Source organism: Schizosaccharomyces cryophilus, assembly GCF_000004155.1.
Source record: "Schizosaccharomyces cryophilus OY26 unplaced genomic scaffold supercont4.5, whole genome shotgun sequence".
Lineage (NCBI taxonomy): Eukaryota > Fungi > Ascomycota > Schizosaccharomycetes > Schizosaccharomycetales > Schizosaccharomycetaceae > Schizosaccharomyces > Schizosaccharomyces cryophilus.
In genome coordinates this window covers 181,262-196,131 of record NW_013185628.1, presented here as the reverse complement: position 1 = coordinate 196,131, position 14,870 = coordinate 181,262, and the positions used below count along the sequence as shown (strand labels likewise).

General features: G+C 38.1%; 7 protein-coding genes across 7 annotated transcripts; 5 read left to right on the top strand and 2 right to left on the bottom strand.

Annotated features, from left to right (window-relative positions):
• The first annotated feature begins 34 nt into the window (after positions 1-34).
• SPOG_00810 (ubiquitin-protein ligase E3) lies at positions 35-2,439 on the top strand. Its single transcript, XM_013168986.1, has 2 exons — positions 35-414; positions 544-2,439. The coding sequence occupies exons 1-2, from the start codon at positions 199-201 to the stop codon at positions 1,921-1,923; spliced, it is 1,596 nt and encodes a 531-aa protein (XP_013024440.1). The 5' UTR covers positions 35-198; the 3' UTR covers positions 1,924-2,439.
• SPOG_00811 (xylose and arabinose reductase) lies at positions 2,345-3,534 on the bottom strand. Its single transcript, XM_013168987.1, has one exon. The coding sequence runs from the start codon at positions 3,414-3,416 to the stop codon at positions 2,565-2,567; it is 852 nt and encodes a 283-aa protein (XP_013024441.1). The 5' UTR covers positions 3,417-3,534; the 3' UTR covers positions 2,345-2,564.
• Positions 3,535-3,703: 169 nt separating this feature from the next.
• Positions 3,704-6,842, top strand: SPOG_05166 (uncharacterized protein). The gene has a single exon (XM_013169155.1). The coding sequence runs from the start codon at positions 4,626-4,628 to the stop codon at positions 4,938-4,940; it is 315 nt and encodes a 104-aa protein (XP_013024609.1). The 5' UTR covers positions 3,704-4,625; the 3' UTR covers positions 4,941-6,842.
• Positions 6,843-7,020: 178 nt separating this feature from the next.
• SPOG_00812 (uncharacterized protein) lies at positions 7,021-7,350 on the top strand (the record flags this gene model as incomplete). The annotated part of the gene is made up of 1 exon (XM_013168988.1): positions 7,021-7,350. One exon carries the CDS (start codon positions 7,021-7,023, stop codon positions 7,348-7,350), a length of 330 nt encoding a protein of 109 aa, XP_013024442.1.
• A 771-nt stretch (positions 7,351-8,121) lies between these two features.
• SPOG_00813 (phosphoribosylaminoimidazole carboxylase Ade6) lies at positions 8,122-9,982 on the top strand. Its single transcript, XM_013168989.1, has one exon. The coding sequence runs from the start codon at positions 8,130-8,132 to the stop codon at positions 9,798-9,800; it is 1,671 nt and encodes a 556-aa protein (XP_013024443.1). The 5' UTR covers positions 8,122-8,129; the 3' UTR covers positions 9,801-9,982.
• SPOG_00814 (vacuolar transporter chaperone complex subunit) lies at positions 9,849-13,736 on the bottom strand. The gene has a single exon (XM_013168990.1). The coding sequence runs from the start codon at positions 12,200-12,202 to the stop codon at positions 10,049-10,051; it is 2,154 nt and encodes a 717-aa protein (XP_013024444.1). The 5' UTR covers positions 12,203-13,736; the 3' UTR covers positions 9,849-10,048.
• SPOG_00815 (60S ribosomal protein L34) lies at positions 12,916-14,008 on the top strand. The gene has a single exon (XM_013168991.1). It carries the CDS (start codon positions 13,221-13,223, stop codon positions 13,557-13,559), a length of 339 nt encoding a protein of 112 aa, XP_013024445.1. The 5' UTR covers positions 12,916-13,220; the 3' UTR covers positions 13,560-14,008.
• Positions 14,009-14,870: the final 862 nt, after the last annotated feature.

Here is a 14,870-nt window from a genome sequence, read left to right as displayed (position 1 = left end):
TGTTCGATAAGTAAATCTCCACCCGTAGTTCCAAATTTAACCCATTCAGTAGGTTATCGATGCATACCATCAATCCACATTCAAGTACGAAGAATTAAAAATAAAAATGAAAGTCTTTGTAAGTACAAGAAAAAAGACTCCCCAATTTCCACAGCAATATCTGGAACAACCAAATTGAACCCTTTAAATCATTTGTTCATGAACTTCATCTTTGCTAACTACACTAAAAACACCACACCACCACCATTGAGTGCTGGTTCTATTTTTGAAGAGAAGTGTTTCAGATCGCTTTTGCTTGAGCCACCTCATAGCAAAATGGAGTCGCTACCAGTAGTTTGGTACTGTCATGCTTGCGGAAATGAATTTCAACAACCTGGAAATTGTACCAGATGCAATAGTGACTTTGTCGAAATGGTATGTTCAGGGTTACTTGTTTAAAAGGAAATAAACAGTTATTGAGTGATATTTTTTCCGTTTTGGAAACCTTTTCGTAGCCCCATTTTAAAGAAGCTGAACTTGAAGACTTACGACTCTTATATTTAGATCGAGCCAAGTACAGCTCCACAAGATGATCCTAGAGTCCAAAATATGATTCCTATACCAGAATTGGCTGATCCCGGTGCCATGTTGCAGAACATATTTCGTGCCTTTGGCACCAATGCGCAGGCATCTGAATCCCAACCAAATACAGCTTCCGGAAATGAAGCGGATAATCCGTCCTCTGAGTTTCACTCCGAAGAATTTGCCGATACAGGGTCGACAGCGAATTCATCCTTCCCTCGAAACGCGGCCCCTAATGCTACCGGGACCCCATTTGTTACACCTGGAATTGTAAACGTAGGGCAAGTTCATAACTTATTTCAGACTCTACTAGGCCCCGGTGGTTTGAATCGGCTGTCTAGATCTCCTACCTCCAATCAACCTTCCACCGCTAATACCCATGAGACAGCTCCTCACGGTGCCGAGTCTGCAGAAACCGACCCTGCTGAACATCTTACTGGAGCCTATGTAAATACTCCACTGCAGGAGACGCTTCCCTCTTATGCTTCTTCGATCAACCAACAACCCCGGAATGCAACTTCTGGTTCTGATCAACAACCTTCAATTAACGAACAGTCTCAGTCTACTGATGAAGGTCAACCCAATTTTCTTAGATCTGACTCAGGATTGCCATTTACTGCTCAAAGTTTTGTCTTCTCCATGGGACCTAATGGAACTTTACATCAAGTGAATACTTCTGGTGAAGCTGCTCAAGAGACTCAAGCAGGTGCTATACCTATCGCTGACCTTGGCTCTATTTTGGAAAGAATTTTTGGCTCTTTAAACCAAAATGAAGGTCAACAAGGTGAAGGTGAAACCCCATTCAACCCAGCTAACATTTTTGCAAACGTTTTTAATTTGGCTGGAAATCCAGGAGACTATGCTTGGGGAGCAAGAGGGCTAGATGATATTATATCACAGCTAATGGAGCAAGCCCAAGGTCATAACGCACCCCCTCCTGCTTCAGAAGAAATCATCTCGAAACTCAAAGTACAATCCCCTCCGGTTGATTTACTAGGAGAAGAAAATGAATGTACCATCTGTATGGAGAATTTTAAAGAAACTGATCAGGTTATTCAGCTTCCGTGTAGCCACTTTTTTCATGAAAATTGCGTGAAGCCCTGGTTGCGTGTGAATGGAACCTGTGCTATCTGCCGTGCTCCTATTGATCCTTCCATACAGGTAAATAAAGATAACAGTAACGAAGGCTCAAGTAATGCTCAAGAAGTAGGAGAAGCAGTCAACCATGAAAACGGTTTCCAACGTGGAGCTCATGAAGCTACGGCTACTGAAGGAAACGTGCATAATGAAAGCAGTACTAGACCGAATGCTGGTGCATCTTCATCAACGAGCAATTATGTGGATGAGGAGCCTTTGGAATAAAGTAACCGAAAAGTTGATGAATTGTTTAATTTTTTTGTAAAGTTTTGTTGTCATTACTGTTGGGTGAATGAGTAACAGAAGTCTTGGTGACTGGTGTTTTAAATGTTCGAAAATATGGTTATCTGCGACTTTGCTGATCCTTCTAATGAGATGTGGTTACATATTCCTTAAGAAGTCATTTTAAAGCAAGTCAACCATTTGCTAATGGACAATATAATTATTTTGTCTTTACCAAACCGCTGATACTGAAGAAAAGCGAAAAATGCTGAACCAACTAAGTCATGATATTTTATTTATGGAAAAATATCCGTATATTAGAGAGGTGGAGGGAAAAGAGAAACAAAAAAACGAAGTTTTCTTTGCGACTCGATATACACTATGTATTAATGCAATGAACTACATGTGTTTGAAATTATAATGATTTAGGATAATGAAAGATGATTTGAGTTGAAAGTATAAAATGGAACTAATACTACCTAAAATGTACCCATGAATATATATATGTTCAAATTGAGATCGATCATTTTAAAGTCATTAAATTAAAAAAAAAAAAAAAAATTCATCAGAGCTCCGATGATAGTCAATTATTGGAAGAGTGAAACCGAGATCAAAGGCAGGAAAAAGTCGTTCAATCAAAGAAATTATTCACAAATAGTAGGGTCATAAGAGGAATCTGCGTGCCAATGTTCGTCGAGCGAGGTAATTTTATCTTCTATGTCTTTGGGAATTCTTAAGGAGAAAATGTCCAAATTATCCCTAATTTGATCAGGATTGGTACACTGGACGATAGGAACGTAACCTTTTTGAAGACTCCATCGAAGCAGTAGTCTGGGAACATCAATGCCGATGGAGTTGGCAATCTCCACGAGCTTTGGATCTTGAAGACGAATGCCATGTGTGAGAGGTGAATAGGCTTCCACAACAATATTGTGTTCTTTGCACCAGTTGACGATATCGTCTCTAGCAAGGAAAGGATGTAGTTCAATCTGGTTAATTACAGGAAGATGCTTTGGTTTAGAAGCATATAGTTCTTCTAAATGCTTGATACCATAATTACAAACGCCCAAGCATCGGATATCTCCTCTCTCTATAAATTCTTCCATGACTCCCCAGCTTTCGATTCGAGCCTTACTGCCTGCTGCTGGCGAAAAGATTGAAAAAATATCAATGTAAGTGCCCAAATGGTGGAGACTGCTACGAATTGAAGCGCGCGTCGCCGTGTAATCGGAACAGTTGGCCAATTTTGTACTTAAAATGATATCGGTTCTGGGAACTCGATTTCGGTCACACCAATCAATTACTGCTTTTCCGCATACATCTTCGTTTCCAAAAACCTCAGAAGTATCGATATGTCGAAATCCGGCATCCAGTGCTGCTGTCACAAGATCATAACAATCCGCATACTTTAACTGAAACACACCGAATCCAATTCTTGGTAAAGGCAGCCCATTTGAAAGCTGAATGTACTTTAAATCTTCCTTCGTTTCACTCATATTTGTTCCAACACTCTGCTATTCAAATTTTGGTATTGAGAAGTTGAGTTGCAATTTGTGTACTGTAAGTAGCTACTACAGTAAGGTGACGTAGATTTTATATTACCGTCCAAAAGGCAATTTGGAATACCATAGTAGAAACGTGAAAAAGATCGTCGGAATGAATTGATGAATTTATTAAAAAATAACTCTCACAGTTTTCTTTTTCGGAAACTATTTTATTCGAACATTTTCAATAATCGTACTAAAGAGGTTATACTCAGTACAGTTAATACAGCTAAGATGATGAAGCTTTTTGCTGATGTCCCGAACCAAAAAAAAAAAAAAACATGGTTCAATCTACTTTTATGAAAATGGATTGATATGCATTTCATCTTAAAAAACAGATGATTGCACACCGGTGAAGCGAAACTTCAAAAGTACCTCAATCAACAAACATGCAGAAGAGAAAGTACGGATCCTCTGGTCTTTCCTTAGGCAAGAAGTTTTAAAAATTGTTAAAATTAGAGACAATGTATGTATGAACGACTCGTAAAGGCCCTTACCTTAGAAACATTACATTCAACTGAACAGGAGCATTCGAAGAACGATTTTTACTGATTAAAAGGAATACAATACGTTTCAACGAAGACATCTCAAGTTTTCCTAGCTGAAATGATTTATGCAAGTTCATCAATCAGTCAAGGATTGCTGCATTCCTATATGGACATGAATCTTGAAATTTATGCAAAATCGCGTATCTTCGTATAGTATAAGTTTTTCTCACTCGCTGTATGAATTTTGTTTCTTCCTGACTTGTGCTTCCGTTTACGCAAGACGTTTCCTCTCACTTACCAAAGAGAAGAAAGATAAGTCAAGAAGACAGTCGTTTTCAACGTTGAATATAAAAGAGAACCATTCGAACTTCCAAGAAAGCAAAACCTCACAAGAATCTTCCTAAACAACGAAAACGAAATGGGTTGTCTCACAATGATGATTGCCTTAATCTTTGCAATTCAGAGATGATCAATTCCCTATCTTGTTTTATGACTGAGAATTTTTTTTTTGGATACTATCCAATCCAATTTAGAAACTTGTATTGAAAGCGACGAAAGAAAAGGCTGTTTATGCATGCAATCGGTAACCAAGGGATTTATCAAGCTACTATCGTGGTAATTATCTTAGTGGCTTTCCTATAAATACAAATTCGCCTTGATTGAATTATCTGTGATGGTTAGGTCTAGATTGTCTTCCAAACTATTGATGGGAAGAGCTTTTGTTATGTTTCAGGATTACTTTCGCATAAGCCTACAAGTTTTAATGATGAACAAGCTTGACCATAACTTTTCATGTTTTAACTTGAGAGCTTCTACTACTCCCGAACGCGACTTTATGCCAATAAACCAGTTTTGTGTTTATGTACCTTTTGTTACTTTATTTTTAACTTTCCAACAGCAGTCAGGATGTTCAAATCTAATTTCGGTTTCGCTTATTAAGAAAAAAAAGTTGCTTTTACCAATAAATAACAGACTAAGTCAACGCTAAACCCATTGTTCTTAGTTTACGCCGGATAGTTGTCCAAGCAAATGCATACACTCAAGTTAAAAATCGCAATTTTACTAACTATTAGAAGGATAAATATTAATCAAAATATATTTATTTTTAACAATAAACAAGTTGCTTTTGGTCAAGAAACGCAACGTTAAGAGTTCCTCGAATAAACAAACAGACACAACCAGAAAAGCGGACTAGCGACAAAGAGCTACTCGATTTGTCCTAGGATACTTTTGGAATTATTTGTGACGTCTCCTTATTGAAGAAAACTCAATGCTGGATTGTTGAGAAAAGGATCAACCTGTTTTTATTAAGAAGCGAATTGTCTTTCATACCCAGATGCTGCAGCTCTTAATCCTTTGGTTATTAATCCTACTCAATTCGTTATTGGAACATAAACCCAAAAGCTTGGCTTGGCCAGAGCCAAAGCTTGTTGAGGTTGACAGATTCAACATTACTATTGAGAGAATTGATTGATTAAGGAATGCAAGCATCCTTCGAGTCTGGTCTCAAACCCTTTTATCTCATGCTCATTGCTAAACGGTTTCTATTCAACACGCACGTGGATAACAGAAGTAGATGGAACGCGGTCTCTCGTATGCTGTAAATTGCATCTTGCGATGTAAACTAACGCTTGGCTAGGAAACAATAGGGGATCGATTTCTGCTCTCAAATTCTATTACCTTACGCTCGTTGCTAAACACTGTTTTTCCACACGTACGTAAATAAAAATAGCAGGTGAGATACAATATCTTGCATGTTGCAGTTGAATTTTGGGATACAAACAAATATCAGAAAGCAGCATTGTAGGAGAAGACTTTGAGTTAAAGAGAAATTAAAGCAACGGAGAAAATGAGAAATGGAAACAGGAAATCTCGAAAGGGGAGAACTAAAACAAAATAAAATTAGAAAGGAAGGGAATCAAAGTACCGTACTCAAAAAGATGTCAAAAAACTCAAAACAAACAAAAAATATTTTTCTAGAGATGCAAAAGGAATAGGGATTATTGGGAAATGAAACATGATGCATTAATAGGTAGCCCAAACTTTTGATGGAATTTGAAGAGAGAAAAAGGGTGTCAGAATAACTGGGAGCAGCCTCTATTTAATTATTTTCCAGTGATGTAAAGCAATTGATACAACCGAGGACACTCATTTCTTAAGCTTTTGTTACTATAAACTGAATTGAAATCCTGTTTAGCAATTCCTTCATAAGGAGTGAAGCTCATGAGTTTAGAAAAGACGCTATTTGAAACGCATGTGTTTTCCCTGTCAAAAGGAAAGAAACTATACCTCAATTTATATCTTTTCAGGATGTACGTTTGTTGACATTTGAGAATGTAAACAAACCAACCATAACAAACAGAGGAAATCCCATCATTGGATGATCTTTTCAAAATGGTTAAAAGCTAAAAGGAATGCATGCTGCGCCATTGATTTATCTATTTTTTCGAGCCTTTTCAGGATGTATGTTTGTTTATACGTCAAGTAATAAACTCATAATAAGATTAGGGGACCATCCACAGGCGAAGTGAACTTTATAATGAAAGTCTTGTACAGCATCTGTGTAGTCGCCGACTATTGCTGAAAACTAAGCCTTTGCGATATTAATTTTTGGTTGTTTGAACACCATTAAAAGCGCCTAAAAAGGCATTAAAAAGTTTATAACTTTTATTGATAAGTGTCTTTACATGCCTAAAATAATCGAATCTTCATGGTAATGACACGTTACTTGGGAAGAGCATGCTACCTGAATGTACGAGGTAAAATTTATAACGACGATTAAAAACAAGCGGTAAGTGATATAGCGAAGTTCACCAAAAAAGCCTGAATGGTTGATGACAGTTTCACCTTAGCGAACCAAAAGTCATTACCATTGCGTTTTCAATTCGCGTCTGTTGGAGCTTTTATGGGGTTTCTATTTTTTCGTGGTATGAGTTGAGTTAGTCACTCTCTTTCTTAGAAAGTCCCACGCAGTTCTTGTTCGTTGCTACCAACTTGGAACATTTTCGCGGTTCATTTCAGACTTTTTAGTAATCGTTGGAACATGTTTGTTTTTTTTTCTCTTAAAAATGAACGAAAAAGAGCAAGAAAAACACTTCGAAGCTGTCAAACCAGCCAAGTCTTCTTGCTGGGAGTTTGATTGCAACGACAGTGATTTACCGCAATACAGCGATATCGACTATTCGTCTCATCTGGACTATTTGGAAAAAGGATGTTTATGTTTACGTCCAATTCGTGCTCCATCATATGTTGAAAACAAGGGTCAAGGACAACCCAACTGGATTTCTATTACAGAGGATATGCCTTCCATCCAATATGTCCGTCTAGTATTCTCGTGGGTTGTTCGTCCGTTCAAGTTGGCGAGGATTTCAGAGGCCATTGACAAAAGTGAAAAATGAGAAACTTCGAATTATTTGGTGTTTTAATTTCTCATTTATACTGGACCTAGCTTTTGTTTTTCTTGCTCTTCTATGGTTTAACAATTTAGTGCAAACGGAAAATCTTGCAAAATGGCTTCGATATACTACTCTGATTGTTCTTGGAAAATGTCTTTAATTCCTTCTTTTTTTCGCTATTTATATGCTAGTATTTTTCTCCTAATTTCTTTTTATTTTCTTGCATATTGCGCTGTTCATTTTTCGCTTTCGGCAGTGTATCGCTTTTCTTTTAAATTGCGTTTTGCTACGTCTGCGTGGCATCCTATTCTTCCTTACGTTTGTATTTGAACAACTTGCTTCATCTTTTATCCTTATCTATTTTGTTTTAAATTTCAGGTGTGTTTTTTTCGTGAAGTTTAAAAGTTGGCTTATTTGTTTCCTTTGTGTTTATAAAACTAACGATACAAGCAAGCATCACTTGGATTTTCTTTCTGTCTTTTTATTTAAAGAAACCTTTACCATGCCAGATCAGTTTGTTTACTTACAGGGCCATGTTGGTTTTCGTTAAATTTTTATTACAACTTTGTAAAAAAATTCGTTATCAGTAAAACGAAACTGAAAGAACTACATTAACCGTTATTACAATAAAAAGAAAACAGATATAGATCTGTACGTTAGACTGCATTAGAGTTCTGTATCACCCTTTTCATCATGCCGGTACGAAACCATGGATCAGGGACTTTTCCATTTATTCACAGCATACAAGGATTGCTGCGACGAAATCACGACGAAGGGATACAATGGATTCTTCTTCAGTAGTAGGAATTTTAGGAGGTGGTCAATTAGGCCGAATGATGTTGGAGGCTGCTCATCGTTTGAATATTCGTTGCATCATTGTTGACGCTCCTAATTGCCCAGCGAAGCAAATTGACGGTGGCCGTGATCATATCGATGCTTCTTTTCGTGATGAAAATGCAATTTCAGAACTTGCAAAAAAGTGTACCGTAGTAACGACTGAAATTGAGCATATAAACACCGATGCTCTCGCTTCTGTCTCGTCTACGGTCTCTGTGGAGCCTTCTTACTCTACCTTAAGATGCATTCAAGACAAATACACGCAAAAACAGCATCTTCAATCGTTCCATGTTGCTTTACCCGAGTTTTGCGACGCTCCTAATCAAGCTGCAGTCGAGACTGCTGGACAACAGTTCGGTTATCCCTTTGTCCTTAAAAGCAAGACACTTGCTTACGACGGAAGAGGAAACTATGTTGTTCGTCAACCCCAAGAAATTCCTGACGGCATCAAAGCTTTGGGAGATCGCCCATTATATGTCGAAAAATTTGTTCCTTTCTCAATGGAGATTGCTGTAATGGTGGTTCGAACTTTAGACGGAAATGTTTACGCTTACCCTACTACGGAAACCATACAAAAAGACAACATCTGCCATCTGGTTTACGCTCCCGCCCGTCTCCCTCATTATCTTCAGAAGCGTGCCCAAGCCCTTGCCATGGATGCGGTTCGAACCTTCAAAGGTGCTGGTATCTATGGTGTAGAGATGTTTGTTCTAAAGGATGGAGAAACCGTTTTGCTAAACGAAATTGCCCCTCGTCCTCATAATTCCGGTCACTACACGATCGAAGCCTGTCCTACTTCTCAGTTTGAAGCACACATACGCGCGATTACTGGTCTTCCTTTCACCGATGCCAATACTCGTTTAAGCACTGCCACTACTCATGCTCTTATGGTGAATTTGCTAGGTGGTGATGACCCCAACTACGTCTCTCGGATCGCAAAGCGCTCTCTCTCAGTACCCGGTGCAACTTTGCATTTGTACGGAAAAGGTGAATCTAGAAAAGGAAGAAAGATGGGTCATATAACCATTATTGCTGACTCTTCTCAAGAATGCGAACGCAGGTACAATTTACTGATAGAGGAAGAAGAAAAGGTTCAGGTTCCTTCCGAATCTCCGATGGTAGGAATTATTATGGGCTCTGACTCTGATTTATCAAAAATGAAGGATGCTATAGTCATCTTAGATCAACTCAAAGTCCCTTATGAAGTAACAATCGTGTCTGCTCACCGCACCCCTGAACGAATGGTCTCCTACGCTCGTTCTGCTGCCTCTCGTGGCCTTCGTGCTATCATAGCAGGGGCCGGAGGAGCTGCCCATTTGCCCGGTATGGTTGCTGCCATGACTCCTTTACCTGTTATCGGTGTTCCTGTTAAAGGTAGCTCTTTGGATGGTGTCGATTCTCTTTATTCCATTGTTCAAATGCCACGAGGTGTCCCCGTTGCCACCGTTGCTATCAACAACAGTATGAATGCTGGTCTTTTGGCATGCCGTATTTTGGCATCTTTCCGGCCTGATTTGTTGCACGCTTTGGAAGAATATATGGACAGTATGCGTGATGTAGTACTTGAAAAAGCCGACCGATTAGAGCAAGAAGGATGGAGAAACTATACTGTTTAAATCAAATTTAGTTTGAGGCGATATGGATTTAATCTCGCTGTTCTTCATCATATATACCCATATTATGGCATTCTATCCTTTACCCCTACATATTTTTTGCTTTAATTCTAATCTTAATACTAATTATTAGTTTTTGTCCTGTCTATTGTAAGTCAGAAATATTATGCTCAATTGTCTGTGTAATCTATCTATCTATAAAATTAGTATTTCATTATTGCAAAATTATTAAAGGTCGTCAGATCACATAGTTAGGCTTTTAAATTAAAAACAATGTTGGCAATGATTGTAAAGATAGTTACAGCGCAAACAACGGTGGGACCAAGTCGATCATCGTATCGCACAGCATTGTGCTTGGCAATATTAACAGCTCGCCATAAATACAAAAGGGTGGTATAAATAATAGCAGACAAGGCAGCGAGAGTAAAACAGGATGCTGCTAGTATACCTGCACGAGTGTGAGAGAAGTTAAACAAAGTGATGCCAATAGAACCCATCAAAATTGAGTAGCGCAAATAATCCAAATAGGTACGCTCTAGAGCAAAATAGGTTTTGGGTTCCACACGAACAGGAACATATATCCTTTTACCGGGGGGAGCAGTAAATTTCTGCTCATATAATATTGAAGGTTCATTCGATTCTTCAAACTTTGGAACAGTTTCTAAAAAGAGATTTTCCTTTATATCCCTTAGCTTTGTAGTGAGTGCAGCAGCAAAAGAGTCGCGTCCTTTTCGTTTGCCTGCACCTAGTAGGGTACTGCGTTCATCTAAGTCATCAAAGTGGCGGTCATGAGCACTTTGAAAGTCTTCATTTCTTCTGATACCAGTAGATGGTATGCGCGCTTCTTCATCTAAAACATTACCAGATTGTATATTTTCGCTGTCAGACACATTTTGAGATGCCGATGAACTAGGAACATCGCTCAAGCTCTTGACAGGACGAATGGCATCGGCAGGAGGCTTCCTAATATCTATTGACATTTGTGGGAACCAGAAGGGAAGCATGTCAACGCGATCATAAAAGAGGCTCGAAACACCATGAATAAATTTAGAAAATTTAGGCACGGCTTCAACAAGATGGCTATTTACTAAATTATTAACCCATTCCGGGGGATCTTGACCAAACTGCGTCTGAAGCTTTACTTCTAAAATAGCATAAGGGAAGCGCACTATATCTTCATCAGGAAGTTGATTAAAAGGATAGTCAATTCCAATGTCCATACGACGCCAATTGTTTCCAGCACGGTTTGTGCCATCTTCTCGGACCAAGGCCAAATTTGAGTCCAAGGAAATACGAACGCGGGCATCACCTGGCAATTGAAATGCCGTTCGTTCATAAAAGCTTCGAACGTATGGTTTCATTCCTTTACTCAAAACAGTATACTGGACTTCCCTAGCAAGACGTTCAAGATTTTCAATTTCAGAGATTGGTTTTTTACCTTCTTTTCGCATTTTTAAAAAAGCTTCTTCCACGGTGTAATCACCACGCAAAAAAGCGTTAACGTGTTTTTCCTTTAAAGGAAATCTTGCCTTTACACTTTTTTCTCCGGTCCAATCTTCACGGTGAGTTTTTCGCTCAACGAAAATGTTATTATTTTCCATACTGCCATACCAACGAAGGCGAATAGCTTCGGCGCCTTCGTGCTTTTCAAGACGACCAAGATAAAATTCAAGATCGTCATTATCGAAATAGATACTTGAAATAGCAGAGTCTTCACGAGTAAACTCTTTGTTGGGGTTGAAAACCAAAACAGGCAAATGTTTAAGAATATAAAGCTTTAACTCGGTTACGTTGGACGGATGAACCCAATACTTTGTAGTTTGTCGAACAAAATTCTGTTGTGTGCCTCCGGCAGCATTATCACCCCTAATGGGGCTGCCACGGGTACGAATGAGATCATACAGTCGACTAAGCTTTACGATCAGCAAGTCATATTGTTCTTTGTAAAAAGGACGGGCATTCATTCTAACAGCAAAGACAGGTTTTAAAGACCAAGAGGTATGCTTGTCATGTTTCTTGATGATTTTGTAAAAGGCGGTATAATTTAGTTCGCAGAATTTAGCCAAATCATGCACCGTTTCCATAATATCTGTAAGTTCAGTTTCCAAAGTAACAAAATCAGTGTCGTTTGGAGGAGAATCGCTATTGAGACGACTGATGGCATCGGAAGCTTGTTCCTCACATAATCGGATTCTTTCCAGAGTCTCTGCGGATTTTGCTTTTTGAAACGAATACACTTTGTCCAGTTCTTTTTCCAGTAATTCAACAAAGTCAGATTCATCCTCTTCAGACCAACCCCCATCTTCATTTCTCTTTTTAATTTCTTTTTTTAGTTTGTCATAGTTTACATACGAGTATTGATACTCTCGTACTAGCGTTTCTTTTAACAGTTGACCAAACTTCATTTCTTCGCTCGCTCACAAAGTCAACAACAAAAAATCAAGAATACAAAAAAAAGCAAAAAACAACAGTCGAGTCTTATCGTCAAGCAACTGATGAACTGTAAATAATTCTCGATTCCAGTCCAAAAGCCTTCGAGTTATCAGGTATACGAATCCGTAAGCAATGAATCCGTCACTTTGAGTCTATCAAAACAAACAAAGCATCAACTATTTCCTTCTTGAGATTAATCTTAAAGGGGAGTTGCCGATCCAGGAAACGAATCTCGTACAAAAGATGAAAGATAGCCAAAAAGCAGATCAATCCGTCTTAAAAGATTCCTAAAATCTATGTTTACTTATAAAGCTCTTCTTTTAGGCCCAAAATAGAGTTGTTTCCGGACAACTTCGATTGTAGCGATAGGTAGTTGATGGTAATAGCTAAGCACACACTTGATGCAAGAAGTGAATCACTATTGGGGCCAAATCCTTCGAGAACTCAGAAGCGTCTTTCAGCGTAGAATTCCATTCCTATTTATTTCATTCTTTTATTCTTAAAAAAAAAAAAAAACATAAACAAACAGAGAAATCTTGAATTGGATTTATTTTATATGGGAGAGGACTCGTTTAGCGAAGTGTAAGCCTGTTTGGAATCCCACTTTAGACATCAGTACGAGTCTGGTAAATTTCGACAGAAAACACCAACGAAATCGAATTTGACAGAGTTGAAACAGTCACAACAGAAACTTTGAGGAATGACATACTCAGCGAGAGAGGAAGTTTGTTATTAAGTCTTTTGCCTCAATTCAGAAGGAAAAGACGGATATTTACGACAGAAATTTGTTAAGGAGTGTTCATTTCAAGTTTTCCTGAGTTTTTCTTCTAAGAGATAGTAGAAAAGGGACTGATTGGGGATTTTTGAGATTTATAGGACACCTTTATTGTTGAAAAATTTAAGTGTTTAAACCCATCTTCAATTCAAGTAAATTCTGAATTTAAGTAAATAACAAAACACCTACCAAACAAATTAAATAAGAAAGAGAATATGGCCCAAAGAGTTACTTATCGTCGTCGTTTGGCCTACAACACTCGTAGCAACAAAACCAGAATTATCAAGACTCCTGGAAACAAGGTGCGCTATTTGCATATAAAAAAATTAGGGACCATTCCTCGCTGTGGTGATACTGGTGTTCCTTTGCAAGGTATTCCTGCTTTACGTCCTCGCGAGTTTGCTCGTCTTTCCCACAACAAGAAAACTGTCCAGCGTGCTTATGGTGGCAATTTGAGTGCGAATGCTGTGAAGGACCGCATTGTCCGTGCCTTTTTGATCGAGGAGCAAAAGATCGTTAAGCAAAGATTGAAACAAATGACTGCCAAGAATTAGAAGAAACCACGGTATTTATTCTACGTCATATGGGCTATCCTTTTCAGTGCATAACTTTTGTCTGATCGTCAGTATGGAACGTGAGATTGAATAGAAATAGGAACCGCTAAAACTTTTCTGGCTGATAAACTATAACCTGAGAAAAACAAGGTAAACTCAGCTGATCCTACCACAAAAACTTCTGCTGCTCTTTGATTTGTATTCTACCTATTCTAATTGAACTGATAATATTCAATGAACCTTTTCATAACCTATCCCTTTCATATCGTTCCCTACTGTCTTTTAATGATATTTTTGTTTCCTTTGGCGGTCCCAGAAAAGAACACTGTAGGAAATTGGAGTCTATCATGTAAGAATAATTTTAGTAATAACCTAGAGTAACGAACATATTTTTTCAAAGGGATTGATGAATTTCCATTTTGATTCTCGTAAAAGAACTGTGCTCGTCCAGTCATAAAAACGTTTCGTCTTTTGGTAGCGCAAAGTATCTGAAATTCAAAAGGTCAAGCACAATGGTGACTTTTTGGTAGTGTTTTACAAAAATGGCACCTTTCTTTTCGAGTTTGTAGTGGTAAAATCATGCAGGATCCTCCAGAGAAATCAACCAAGGAAAGCTTCCTAGGAAAGAATCTCTTGATGAGTGTATGTCTACGAATTGGAACTTTCTTTTATCACTTCTGCTGGCCAATTGTACCGAAACCCCCAAAATTCATTTGTTTACAATATAAATTTCGAGCAACACTGCCAAGTAACATCTTTTGTATGATATTATCTTATAAATGTCAGAGAAGAGAATATTTACGTATACATAGCAGGTTACTGTCAGTTGTCACTGGAGAAATCTCACACGTTAAGAGAATGTTTATCGAGTGGAAGTAGTAAGTACAATTACAGGACTGTATGTTAAAATTGGGCGTTTTCGTACTACGTAGAAGAATAGTAATATGTCCAGGGATCTGATTAAATAAATGAAAACGACTAAGAGTCAATTTTCTGTTTACTTATTATAAAACACATTTCTTTAGGCTTATGAATAGCAACTGATATTCGCTAATGTATTCTTATAACAGGTTGTAATATGATGAATGCTAACGAGGTAACCTATTATGACACTGGCACAGATACCTAAAGTGTATCATGCTAAAGAAATTATTAGGTCAACTATAAATAAACAATAAAGGCAGGGGAGACAATAAAGAATAGGGCAAAATCACTGCATGTTTGGAAAGTGAAAGAGAAGTAGAATAGATTCCATTTTTTCTGCAACTCTAGGAGTACATAATCTTATAGTGATCCATTTTATCCTCGTCT